At 40.1% G+C, this 13,634-nt stretch overlaps 1 protein-coding gene across 8 annotated transcripts in view; it reads left to right on the top strand.

Moving 5' to 3' along the window:
- Nucleotides 1–13,634, top strand: part of VEPH1 (ventricular zone expressed PH domain containing 1) — a 268,821-nt gene that overhangs the window by 216,495 nt on the left and 38,692 nt on the right. For 7 of the 8 annotated variants that reach the window (XM_071214585.1, XM_058295197.1, XM_004454419.3 and 4 more), the window contains one exon: nt 7,979–8,096. In XM_071214585.1, the coding sequence (XP_071070686.1) occupies nt 7,979–8,096 (118 nt within the window). Of the gene's footprint in view, nt 1–7,978; nt 8,097–8,274; nt 10,414–13,634 lie in introns of those variants that run through there. The other variant, XM_004454422.4, reaches the window with a different exon arrangement.

The raw sequence follows: 13,634 nt of genomic DNA, 5'->3' as shown, positions 1-13,634 counted from the left end.
AGCACCATCCAGGGCAGCTCCATGTCCCAAAGACGCCTCCACCTCTCATCTCTTCCTGCCTTTCCCCATACCCTTTGTCCATTATGTCCACTTTTCCCAATCCAATGCCACCTCTTCTATGTGGACACTGGATTGGTTGTGTCCATTGCACCTTTATGTCAAGAGGAGGCTCAGATTCCACCTGGATGCTGGATGCAATCCTCCCATTTTCAGTTGTAATCACTCTAGGCTCCATGGTGTGGTGGTTGTCCTTCTTCACCTCCATCTTAGCTGAGTGTGGTAAGTCCAATAAATCAGATTGTAGGTGCTGGAGTCTGTTGAGGCTCAGGATCTGGCTATCACATTGTCAGTCCAGAGATTCAAATCCCCTAAATATATCTTAAACCCCAACATTAACTGCACCTCCAGCTATTGTTAGGTTTTAACATCTAATGCAAATACAAGGTTTCTGGAGCAGAGCAGATTGTTATTTATTAACAGCAAATAACTGCACCTGTTCCCCTTTGCCTCAGTTTTTAGCCCCAGGGCAAAATGATGAGAACCATAAGTCATCCTACCCGGAATGAGGTCTAGACTGAAGGCAAGGAACCCAAAAAGGCCAATCTGGCTATTTATATAGGGGAAGGCAGCTATCACCCCTGGAAGGAGAAGAGAAAAATCTTTGCTCTTTGGAAGGGATTCTAGATTCTTATACTTCCCTTTTGGAATGTAAATAAATCTCTCCCTGGGGAAGATAAGACTCATGGCTCCAGCTTGACAATCCTGGGATGTCGCTGAGGTCCTGTCTCTCATTCCACCTTGAAATGTAAACACATACCTCCTGGGAGGTAAATCTCTCCAGATGGTCTCTCACTTTCCAATTACTCATAAATTAACTCCTGAAGCTTGTTCTCTTAGCCCAAGTCCCAAATTTTAGTAAAATTTGCTTAGGAAGCCCTAACTGCTGAAACACAAATATTTTCTCTACAGTCCTACACATACCCTTACGACCCCGCATCCCACACCTGAGTGATTTTCTCAGAGGAATTCGTGCGCACATTCAAGGGGGACGTGTAGGAAGATATTCATTGTTGCACAGCTTTGTAAGTGATCGTGTGGAGGCACCCTTGATGTCCATCACCAGGAGAATGGTTAGATAGCATGGGACAGATGCACACTATGAAATCACCTTGCCGCAGAAGCGGCAACAAACTAAGTACACATGTGATACCATGCAGAGATATTGAGTGAAACAAGCAAGAAACAGAATGAGGTCTGTGGTATAACATCCTTTGTGAAAATGAAAAATACATTAAGCATTCCTACAAATTATTCAAAAATACATATCTGTTCAAAGACATATGTCAGACCCAAAAGAGTGAGTTATTATATAAAGGGGAGATGGGAGGAGCAGTCTGGGAATGAGAGTGGGATCAAGAATTAAAGGGGGGGATATAAGAACAAGAGAAGTATCTTGCACCAAACAATAGCCTGAATAGCTGGGGAGTGAGTATCTCATCACCTGACTTCCAAACAAAATAAAATGAAAGGCCCACCAATGAATTCATTCCATACCAGCACTCTCTGCAGTCTAATACCACACAGTAGATATGCAATACTTATTTGTTAAATGAATGAATAAATAAATGAATGCAGTTGGCAACTGTCAATGAGAAGAGGGAAAAAATCACTACAATTTTTCACTTTCCAGTATGAAAGGAGAACACATAAATACTAGCTTTCATTGTCAGCAGTTCTGGAGATTATACTTCGGTGCTGTCACGAATATAGAAATATCAAAATTTTCTTAACACTCTGAACATTGGTAGGCTTTCACCCTTTTTTCAGCTCTGATGAAAATATTTTGCTGGTTTTAATGGGCCGAATTTTAGAAGGAATTGGATTTGTAGAGAAATGAATCATGGGTTTACATGTATTAGGCTTAACTTCACTCAACTTATCAGTTTTATTTCTACTCAATCCACATGCTTATATTAGCTTTACTTACACTTTTGCCATGTTTACTGCCAACCTACTGTCATCAAACTACTTTTTCATTATTCTTAGAGGAGTGTGAAAAGTTGACTTTTTGAACACGATCAAATCTTTTGTCGTATTTATTAGTTCTTAAAATGAATGATGCTGTCTGAATGAGCCAAACACGAGTGCTTTGTTCCAGCCACTTGGAGCCAGATCCAAAGTCAGAGTTGCCACTCACTTGTGGAAAGGGAATTCAGTTCTTCCTAACACAATGAGACCCAAAGCAAAGAAGAGAGTCAAGTCTCCTTGGTGATGGGGAGTGATAGGAAGTTTGCTACACCGACCTCATATAGTCAGATATACCTAATTTGGAATCGGAAATGAGAGACAATGGAACAGAGCCCTGTGTGACATCCATACTGAATGTCGAAACACACTGTACAACGAGTCCTTCCCTGTCAGCACTCTCAGCTGCCTCTGCTTCAGGTCGGTCCCATCTCCATCTGCACACACCCCAGCCTTCTGCCAAGTTTCAAATTAGGCCCAACAAATTCAATTTTCCAGCTTCATCTCTTCCTTCTGCTTTGTGCAATGTGTATAATAACTTTTCTCTGATGTTCAAGAAGGGAATTTTTGCTCTTGGGACCAGACTACCTATTTTGTTATGTGTACCTAAATGAGTGTGAAAGTATGAGCATATGCACAGGGGGATGTAATTGGTAAATTCCTCAAATACCAACTCATGGACACAGATTACTTGTGTCCCCATATCTGCTCCCAAGGGTGTAGGGTTAGCTTCTGTATTGGCCCCGAGTCAGTGCCCATCAGAATCACCTGGGGAGCTTGTTTAAAAATGCCGGTGCCCAGGCCCCACCGTAGATTTACCAGATTAGGCTTCCACGGCTGGGACTTGTAGGTCCTGATGCCAACCCCTCCTAAGAACTAGTGATCTGGAAAAATTGAAGGTCATGAAAGGAAGCAGTCAACAGACTATATTGATGGATTCAAACAAACATCCTTCTTCAATTCTTAGCATTTGTTCCTGAAACTTTATTAAATGAACCCCAATAATTATCATGGAAATTCAAGTATATTTTTTAAAAATAAATATGTTCTGGAAAGACTTAATGATCATAGGTGAACATATTTGAAAATTGAAAACCTAAATGTTACTGTTGCTATAAATTATAGATAAGATTTATGTGTCTCAGTAATTTAAAAAAAATTTTAATCACTAAACAACTATTATGGGCAAATTCTTAGTGTTTATAGATAATACAGAAGTCAATCTTTGCTAAGGAGTTCCATTAGAGTTGAGGGCCAAAATATACGCCAGAAGCTGCTTAATAACAACCACAGTCATATGAGGTGAATTCCAGTTTTCCTCTGTGAGGAATACTTTGGGCCCAATGAGTTACCGTCTCACTTTCCTGGGATACAAGGACTGTCTCTTTCATATGTTTATCCCACGTTCCTCATGCATAGAAGGTGTCAGGAATTGAATTCAATTGTAAAATTTTTCTGAAGTTGTAAGTCAAAAAAATTAAATTACAGCATAGGTATTCTTTAAAGTCTCTTTGAATAGTTTATTCATTCAACATACAGCGATTCTTACAAGACACTAAGCCTCCACCACGTGGAACAATATAAAAATGAATTGTTCATTTTCTTCCCTCGAGAAGTTTATTTCACACCCTGGACTCCATACAGCTAGAGTGTGTGCACTAGAAATAACTGTGAAGACATAAATCTTTACCCTTATGTGAAAATATTCTGATTTGTTTTAAAAAAAATACAACTCTCATTTATGTTTCTTAAAACATACTTGAAATATGTGCCTAGAGATGATTCGATTTCGATTACCATAGGCACACACAGCCCATGAGGCAATCCTGTGTTTTGTATCAGTGCACAAATAGCTTCAGAACAGAATTTAAATGTGCCAGAACTCAAAGTTCTTCCAGATGTATGCTTTCACTGATTTCTGGAAAATTGCTTCACAGTATTCCTTCAGAGTACATAGTCCACGTTATAAGATCCAGAGGCTGCTTTGCACTTTCACAGACTCTGTCACATTGACTCATGCTGTCATTTGTCAGCAAAATAATGTTGCAAATATCCTCTCATCTTTCCATGTTGCCTCGCTTATTTTTCCCCAAGAGGCTTTGCAGGAGACTTTTATATAGTTTTCCAAATTCCTACTCCTATTAATGATTTTTTTTTCTAAAACTGGATAAACACTCATTTAATCAAATGTTTATTAAGGTCATTTTCCTTCCAGTGGCTTTTATCCATTTTGAATCAGATGATGCTTGTCAGGAAAACTCTTCTTTGTGCCTGCTTACTAAGATTACATATCCCTTAACGTTAACAGATAGCATTTGAACTTCAATATTCTTAGTGTTATGTTAAGGCCTGATTTGAAGTGTGTGATTTGAAGAGATTTGGCATATAATTCCTCTAAGTAGAATTACCATTTTCTCTGAGAATTAGCCAACAAGGTACACCTTCCCTTCCTCTTCCTCTTCCTGGCACAATCTCTGTGTTTGTTTTCAATGCTGCATAACAAATTACCACAAGATTAGCAACTTAAAACAATACACCCCCATATTCTCATTTGGAGACTCAACTGGGAAGAATCTACTTCCAAGTTCACTCCGGTCGTTGACAGAAATCATTTCTTTGCAGTTGTACAACTGAGGGCTGGGATTTTTACTGGCTATTGGCTGAGGGCCGCCCTCTTTACAGGCAGTTCCCAATATGACAATTCGCTTCTTCAAGGCCAGCAGGATAGCATCTCTAAGCATCTGCTAGCAAATGGAGTCCTGTGTGTGTGTATAAACTGTTATCATGATCATAGGATTGGCATCCCATTGCCTTTGCCACATTCTTGGTTAGGAGCAAGTCACAGATCCCTCGTGCACTCAAGGAGTGAACACCAGGAGACAAGAATTATTGGCAGGTCATCCTAGGTGTTTGTTTGCTAAAGGGGTGCCGATGGAAAGTACCAGAAATGTGTTGGCTTTTAGAAAGGGTATTTATTTTGGTAAAAGCTTACAGTTTCAAGGCCATGAAAAGTCCAACTCAAGCTCTCATCTAAGTCAGCTACTGTTGATGCCATGTGGTGAAGCAAGATGGCCACCAATTTCTGTGGAGGTCTCTGCCTTCCCCTCCAGAATCTACCATCTCTTGGAGCTCCTGTGAGCAATCAGGCATAGGGCTTGCCTCTTTCTGGGCCTCAGCTCTTTAAGCCTCTTGGGGGCTTCTGTTTTCCTGCAGTCCTCTCTCTCACATGGCAGAATCAAACATGGCAGCTCCCTTTCCCTGTGTCTGTCTGTCTCTCTGTATCTCCGTTTACATCGACTGAGCAAGAGGGCAGAGGCTCAACATGAATCACACCCCACTGATGTAATCCAGTCAAATGGGTCTCACAGCCACAGGAAAGGATTAGTTTAAAACATAATCTTTTGATTTTGGGGATTCACCAAATGCAAACAGTCACACTAGGTCTGTCTGCCACAATCCACTTGAAATCAATATACTCAGGGAGTGACTCTACTTAGAAGATGTGACTGGTTTTTGTGACTCTTCTGTTGTCTAGTTGTCTTAATAGTAGTTTGTAATTCTCTAAACAAATCAGTTTTAATTCCCTTGTCTTAAAAAAAAAATTAGAAACCACAATGCAATTCTTGGGCAAGCCCTGGGGAACCTACAGGACCCAGGAAGGTAGAGGAAAGAAGACAAGGAAGAGAGATGAATAATTATCTCAAGCACATAGAAGAGGTCACATTTCTAAAAATTGAGGTATCACTTGTTGTTGGTTTGTGTTTGCTTGTTTTGTGATGCATTTGGCTATCTTCTTTACTCAGTTCCCTTCGCACAACATCTAAATCCTCGGAAGAGATAAGCTGCTTTCAGCTTCAGAATTTGAGCACTGGGATGTAACTTACCATCTGTCTTCAACTTTTTAAGTAACTTTTTGCCAAGACAAATGTGGATTATGGGCAACAACCTGGGATGTTTCTGGTCTCAGAACAGGAAAAATAGAGGTAGCCTCAAGTATTAATTTAAGTACTTCGTTTGCCAGTAGGGTTTGTGGTGAATGAAAAATTGATCCTTAATTGTGTGGGAAATAGAGAAGTGATCTGCATGCCAATGGCCAAGCGCAGGCTTCAGAGACTTCACAGTTTTGAAACTGATATTTATGAACATCTGCTTTTTTCCCCATAAATTTTAATATGGATTTCATCCTTTGAAACCCACAAAACTCCCAGGTGCTTCTTCAGTCTTTATCTTGGGGAACATAGTTTTTTAAAAGTCTCTTTTTTCAATTAAACACATTCTAAATCACTTTTGCTAAAACAGCATTCCTGTATATACAGTGCTGAATGGAATGCCTAGAACATGGCATTGAATGTTAGTCACTCAAAATGCGTATTCAGCACGTTGCGCCTCCACAATTTCCATTCCCAGAACATGAACCGTAATAGTCTTAATAAAGCAAACTGAAAAGCATTCATTTCTAGTCGCAGTTTATGCCTTTTATTATTCTACAAATACTTATTTAATGCTTGCTTATGTGACAGGTACTTTTAGGTGTTAGGATTACAGCAGCCAATGCAATGGACAAAATCCCTTGCCTTATTGCAGTGAGCGCAAATGTTCTCTAAAAGAATCTCCTTTGCATTTCCATAATATCTTTCAAATAGTTTGTTGAAAAACTTTAGAATTTTGCATGTGGCCTGCCAACCAATGATGTTAATCCATCCTGATGGCACCTGGATGCTAGGCTAGGCTCTGGGATACAACTGTGAACAAAGTAGATCTGCCCCTGCCCTCAGTGAGCTTAGAGTCTAGCACACGTCTCCCTTCTGCTAAGAAATATAGCCCAGGGGAGCAGGACCTTTGGGAAACTCTCTGGGTAGCCTTCTGACCACTATTTTGGATCCATTAAAAGCTGTGGAAACAGTGCATACATGCCTCAGCTCTTGGTTATGTTAAGAACCATTTCCATAAGTAACAGCTAGGTGTGTGGGCAGAGGAAAGGAAATACAATGGCAGCTCACCAGAGGACAAACACGTAAGATGGCTGTGCACATGCAAGGCTAGAAAGGACATTAAATCCCTCTTAGGAAAGCAACCTTTTAAGAGTGCAGTCCTGGCCACCCTACTGCAGAGTATACCAGTCATTTACATAATAGGAAAGCCTCAGGAGGACAGTTGAACTATTTAATTTGGTTAGCCTAATAACTTTCCATCCATTTACAGTGTAATGGAACCTCTCTCCTCTGCATCTTAAGCAGGAGGTCACTGGCAGCGTGCCCGGGGCACTTAAAAATGGCAGTCATTTTGGCCTGTCGATCTGTTCAGCGATTTGGAGGGAAAAAAAGTTAATTAATTTACTGATAAATAATTTAAGAAATTATTTTCCATTAAAACCAATACAGCCATGTTAAGGAAGAGAATGCAAATCTTACATACATTTTTTTAAAAGATAAAGCATAAAACTAAAACAGTACAGGGGTCAAGGACTGAGGGATTAAACCCTCCTCCATACGTTCCATCAGCACCCTATAAAACCAGCAAGAACATTTTTACATGGATAAGCAATTCTCAATTTTATGTAAATTGTAAATAAAAGATGAGTTTCCCAGCAGGATCCCCATCACCCACATGGCCTCTTAGATACCCCTCCTTATAGAAATTCTGGAACTGTTGCTAAATGCAAGGAAATTCTGGGCCACTTCAGGGTCTGATACCTCATCTACAACCCCCGACACCCAACCCTCAGTCCCATTCTCATTGCCCACTGCATTTAAAAGGATTCCCATGGAAAGAGTTTGAGATAAACTGCTGCTCTTTTCCCAGTTTGCCAAGACAGCCTCCTCAATGTTCTCTCCTGGTTCTTAGCACCGAGACTGGGCATTAGCCCTCCCGACTCCACGTCCCCTTTCTCTGGTCTGAGAATGCTATGTAGCAGGCAGACTTATATTCTTTGTGTTTTGTGTTCCTGAAACAGGATCTGGACCAGGTACAGCTCCATCTGGAAGAAGTGAGGTTCTTTGATGTGTTTGGCTTCAGCGAAGCAGCAGGAGCATGGCAGTGCTTTATGTGCAACAACCCTGAAAAAGCAACCGGTGAGAGACCTGATGTGCTGCCCAGAACCTTTTGTGGTGCCCCTTGGGTTTACAGGGCTCCCTGACCCCACCATTCTAGTTGGCATGTCACTTGAGTAAACATCATGAGTTGTGATAGTGCAGAGGGATGTGCCTGATCTCCCCTGCTGCATGCTGAGAATGGCATCTCCTTCTACAGGTATTGAATCGATAGTGAGGAAAGGGAAGCTGTTGGAAGGGAAAGAAGCAATCCTTGACGTATATGTGGCTGTTGAGAAAGCAGCATGAAACATTCTTCATTCCAACCCAAATGACCCTGAAGTTGAGGGGGGAAAAAGCATTCTGTCAAGGTGTGTTCCCAAGCCTCAAATAAATGGAACCACACTAAATGAGTGATGAGCACACAATGCCATCTCATAATTATCCCTACACTTTTGCTTGATGACTGAACTGTGTAAAAGTGAACCATTTAAAGAGTAAGGAATATTTAAGGAAGAACTTCATAGCTGGCTCACCCTTCCCCTTTCTGCCATCCAAGGAATTTGGTCTACTGGCCTTGCCTAAAAATAATAGTTGGTGGTGAAGACGAGCCAAGCCCTGGGCTAAGCATGTCAGATCCTTTATCTCATTTAATCCTCAGGATGATCTTATGAGGTAAGTACTAATATTATCGCCACGTTACCGACAGGGAAACTGAGACACAGAGAGGCTTAGGAACTGCCCACCATCGCACAGGTAGTAAGTAACATGGCAGGACTGCAACCCACTCCTACCTCAGACCCTAGGCTCTAACCATTTCACTTTTCTGTTTCCTGGTTATACTTGGCCCACTTCAGACCACTGATAAAAAGCCTGTGTTCAAAAAGTTACGGTATTCTCGGAAATGAGCTATTTCCTCACTAATCTGCCCACTGAAAGGACGCAGGGTTCTCAAAACTGACACTGCCCAGGAACTGCCGTTTAGACCAAGGGAACCGTGTCACTGCCCGTTGAACACAAAGCCGCTTTGTGGATGAACCATCCTCCAGGCGGCCTTGATAATGCCACCTGCATCCATTCCTTTTGTTTTAGGATTTTGTGCATCTTTAAGATTATCCACTGTGGCAAGTCTGTCCTCTTGTTAGCTGCCAAGATGCTGAGGCTGAATGGAAAAAGTGTGTTTATTTGGCCAGATGGAGATGTAAGGGGCTCTCAGAGAGGTACCAATTAAAATGTATTACCCAACGGAAAAGTTAACCGTGTGCGTGGAACAAGCTGGCAGTTACGGACGCCAGCCTTTGTGAAGCACAGATTGTTGGGTGATTAGAGTCTAGATTGAGCCAGTGCCAGAGTGAACACCCCAATTTTTAAAAAGTCCATTCAAGCAAATAAGGAATTAGGGAATTAAATGTCTCCATTATAAAACTTTCTAGTTAGACCTATTTCACCTATGAATAAGACAAAGCATAAAGGAAACTTTATTTGAGAGCATGGCAACATAAGGTACTTATCGTCGGTGACTCTGAGAGACCCTTAGGAGTTTTCACTCCAAGTAAGCTCAGTCTTTACTTCAATAAATATTTAATCACATCGGGCCGAGGGAGGCCTCAGAAAAGGGACTGAAAGTTAAAAACACAAACTATTCCTTTAATATATGTTTTCTCAAATTCACTGCCATGCACTTAAAAAGAACATTTTGCACATTAGCTCTCTTATTTGTGTTTCTCACAGTTAGATATAGACTGAGAACATATAGTAATAAAAATTCAAACAAGGCCAAGTATTTTATAGCAGAACATATTGAATCAAAATGTTTGGCCCTGAAAACTTCAGTGTGTTTGGACTTCTTTGCTCATTTCCTTTCACTACATGAAAAGGAATCTGAGGCTGAGGAAAATCTTATTTTAAACTGTTATTTTCACCAAAAATCCTGAACTCCCTGGAAGTTTATATAGGTTGTTGAGTTCTTCTTATTTTTATATAGGCATATAAATGATATATTTGTACTAAGTTGAAGTCCTACTATAATACTGTTGCCAAATATATTATTCCTGGAGATGATATTTGCATCCATGTTCTGCTTAAATTCTAAGAATAATTTTTTTTTGAAGTTCATGAAACTCCACTATACAGTGAATCCTATGTTAAACCATGGACTTTAATTAATCATACAATTGTAAAAAATGTACTGTCATCTATTGTAACAAATGTTCTACATCAATGCAAGGTGGTGGTGATGAGGTGGTATACGGGAATCCTATATTTTATATGTGATTATTCTGTAAATTCAAAACTTCTCTAATACAGATTAAATTAAATTAAAATTCTTAACTTAAATATGATCACGACATAGGAATAAATATTTTGTTATTGATCATGCTTACCTAGCATGTTACTTATATCTCATTTTTTCATTCATGCAATGCACCTTGGTTGCATTGGTTGAATGTCTTCTATAGGCTGAGCCTTGGGATGGAAAGATGAATAAGGAGCAATGTCTTTTCTCTGAAGGGGCTTATAATCCAGTTAGGGCCACAAGACATATGTGGGAAAATCTAGCATACTACCTTGTACATTTTTAGCATGCAATAAGTGCTTGTTGTGTGAGTGAATGAATGAGTGAATAATATTTAAAAATGGCAAAGCCAAATATGCTTTAAATATTAAAATACAATATTTTCAAGATGGTGATTATGTGTTAACCATATCAAATGCATCACTACACCCTACCCAGTGCATTTGGGAATCTGTGATAAATGAAGGTTGGTGCTTGTTTTCTCCTTGACAGAGGACACCCGATATAAAACAAAGGCTCCACTTCCCTGCCTGGACTGGGCCCAAGTCCTGTTACTGTTCTTGGTTCTGTCAGAGCCCCTACAGGGTTCAGGTGCCCTGTCAGCCCCGGGGAAGAGGGTCTAAAGAGAGAGGATTGAAGTCTAGGAAGGAAGTCTGAAGAAACTGAATTTCTTGGTATTTTTTTAAAGGGGACTGACAAGCAATACAACATCGCTTTCAAGTATTCAATGTTGCAGTACGTGTTATATATATAACACAATACACATATACATATAATGCTGGCCAGCATTTCTGTAAATCAAGAACAAAACATGAGGCAATTAAAAATTTTCAATTAGACATCAGGAAAGACATTCTGAAATATAAATACTTCTTAATAGTCTTATAGACTAAACCTTGGGAAATCCTTCAGAAATTTACAGCAAATCAGTTGCATTAAGGTGGTCACCTTGGGTATTCTTACCTTTTTTAGGTTCTCCTCTCTTATTAATAAAAGACCTATGACAGTTTGAGTCTTTTGTGGACCCCAGAATATTATGTTGTTAAGCTAATCCATTCCTGTGCATGTAAACCTATTGCAAATGGGGCCTTTTGATTAGATTCAGTTACGGGACCTTCCTTTTGATAGATCAGTTCAGTAGGGCACAACCTAAGGTGGGCCTTCATCCTCTGACTGGAGGCCTTTATACAAAGAGAGGAGGCCGCAGACGCCGCCACTGTGCTTGCATGAGAGAAGCTGAGAGAGAAGGCCCTGGGACTCAGAAGCTGAAGTCAATGGAACACAGAAGGAGCAGCCAGCAGCGGAAGGCAACGGAGCCCAGAGGAGAAGGCAGAGACCAGCAGATGACGCCATGTGCCTGATCACCTACAGCTGCAGCTCAGGGAGAATGCACCTCCTGAGGATGCCTTGGTTTGGACATTTTTCTCAGCTTCGAAACTGTAAGCTTTCAAACTAATAAATCCCCATTGTAAAATCCAACCCGTTTCTGGTATATCGCCTTGGCAGCCTTTCAGCAAACTTAAAACAAATCCCATCACCATATCCCCACCAATTCATTATATCCAATTAGGTGCAGATGAAATGAGAAGAAAATTAATGCTAGACTAGGGTAGAGCTCTTATCCTAGGTAAGAGGTCAGAGCTGCTATGACAAATATCTCATAACAGATTAACTTGAGCAACAGGAATTTATTGTCTTAGGGTTTTGGAGGCTAGAAGTGCAAAATCAATGTGTCAGAAAGGCCATACCTTCTCCAAAATCTGCAGTGTTCTGGTGATGGTTGTGCTCCGTCACATGGCGCTCTCTCTCTCAGTTCTCTTACTTCTGGCTTCTACTCACTAAAGGCACCCCCTGACTGACTGTGTTTGAATTTCCTTTGCTTATAAGGACTCAAGTCATATGAATTAAGGTCCCTCTGATGCAATTTGGCCTCATCTAAATAAGATCTTTGAAGATCCTATTCACGAATGAGTCTACTTTGAACATCTTCAAAGGTCCTATATGCAAATGGGTTCACACCCACCAGAATACAGATTAAGCCTTGGACCTGTCTTTTGTAGAGTACAAGGTCCAATCCCCAAAACATCTCATTTTTCAGCCCTGAAATAATTATCATTACTAGCATTTATCATGCTAACTATTTGCTAAACTTTACATGGCATTTTTCTTATTTAATTCATACACCAACTCTATGACATAGATACCATTTTTGGCTCCATTGTACAGATGAGGAAACTGAAACAGAGAGAAGTTAAGTAATTTGTCCAAGGTTACCAAGTGGTGGAAGCAGGATTTGAATTCCATAATCTGAAATTTCAGCCTCTAGGGCAAACCCAAGTTGAGGCTATTTAATGCTGTAAATGCCGAAGACAATTATTCCATTATGTTATAATATATTGGAAAGACTAAGCGACGAGCCTAATTTTTTAAAGAAGCAGTCTACCTCCCTGATAACTTATTCTACTTAAAGAAGAGAAAGGGCTTTGATATGATAATGTGTGGGAAATTATTACATGCGGGAAATGATTATAATAGAAGCTCTTTTTAATCTCTCCAATTGCTGCTTCAGTTCCCGATATAATCATTTATTTAAAGTACTGTGTAGAAGATTAGAAAATCATTGAAATAACTCAAGAATCCTTGGAGAGTTGCCTAGTGATATTAATTCCCCATGAATGACAGAATAGAAATTGAGCAAGTAGATTTAACAAAATAGAACTTATTTCTGGAAAACCAAGCAAATTCCCTTTATCTACCTCCCTTGCGTCTCAGAGCTACATAGCACATGGTAACGGTAAGGGTTAGTCAGCTGGTCCCTCCTGGAATTCATTTGTCTTTCTATCTGGTCACATATTTTAAAAGGAGGAATAACTAGGTCATAACTTTCCCTCTTCTAGAGACACAAGCATGCCTTTGCTCTTACACCCTACTAAAAACAGCCCAGAGATGTCTCGGTTTTGGCACTTATGTCCTTCTCTATAAATCTGTGGGATCCCCAGTGTGATTAAGCTCTTAGTCACTAGCTATTTAGAATTTGGACGTGATTTTCAGTGGGAGGCCTTTTTGGGTTCTAAAAGAAAATGGAAGAATTTTTTTTTTCGGGCAACCTTCTGTCATGATTCCTCTTTAGAATTTGACTTCAAATATTGGTTTTATAAAAACAGATGCCTATTATATCACTTAGGCACACAGATATGGTTTCAAATGGTATCAGAATAAGAAAGGAGTTCTCTATAAGGAGAATTTCTTCAGACAGGAGAGATGAGTGGTAGCAGCAGTTGTGG

Source organism: Dasypus novemcinctus, chromosome 4 (assembly GCF_030445035.2).
Source record: "Dasypus novemcinctus isolate mDasNov1 chromosome 4, mDasNov1.1.hap2, whole genome shotgun sequence".
Lineage (NCBI taxonomy): Eukaryota > Metazoa > Chordata > Mammalia > Cingulata > Dasypodidae > Dasypus > Dasypus novemcinctus.
Note: the sequence above shows the minus strand (reverse complement) of the source record. Positions and strands in the feature narration are given on the sequence as shown.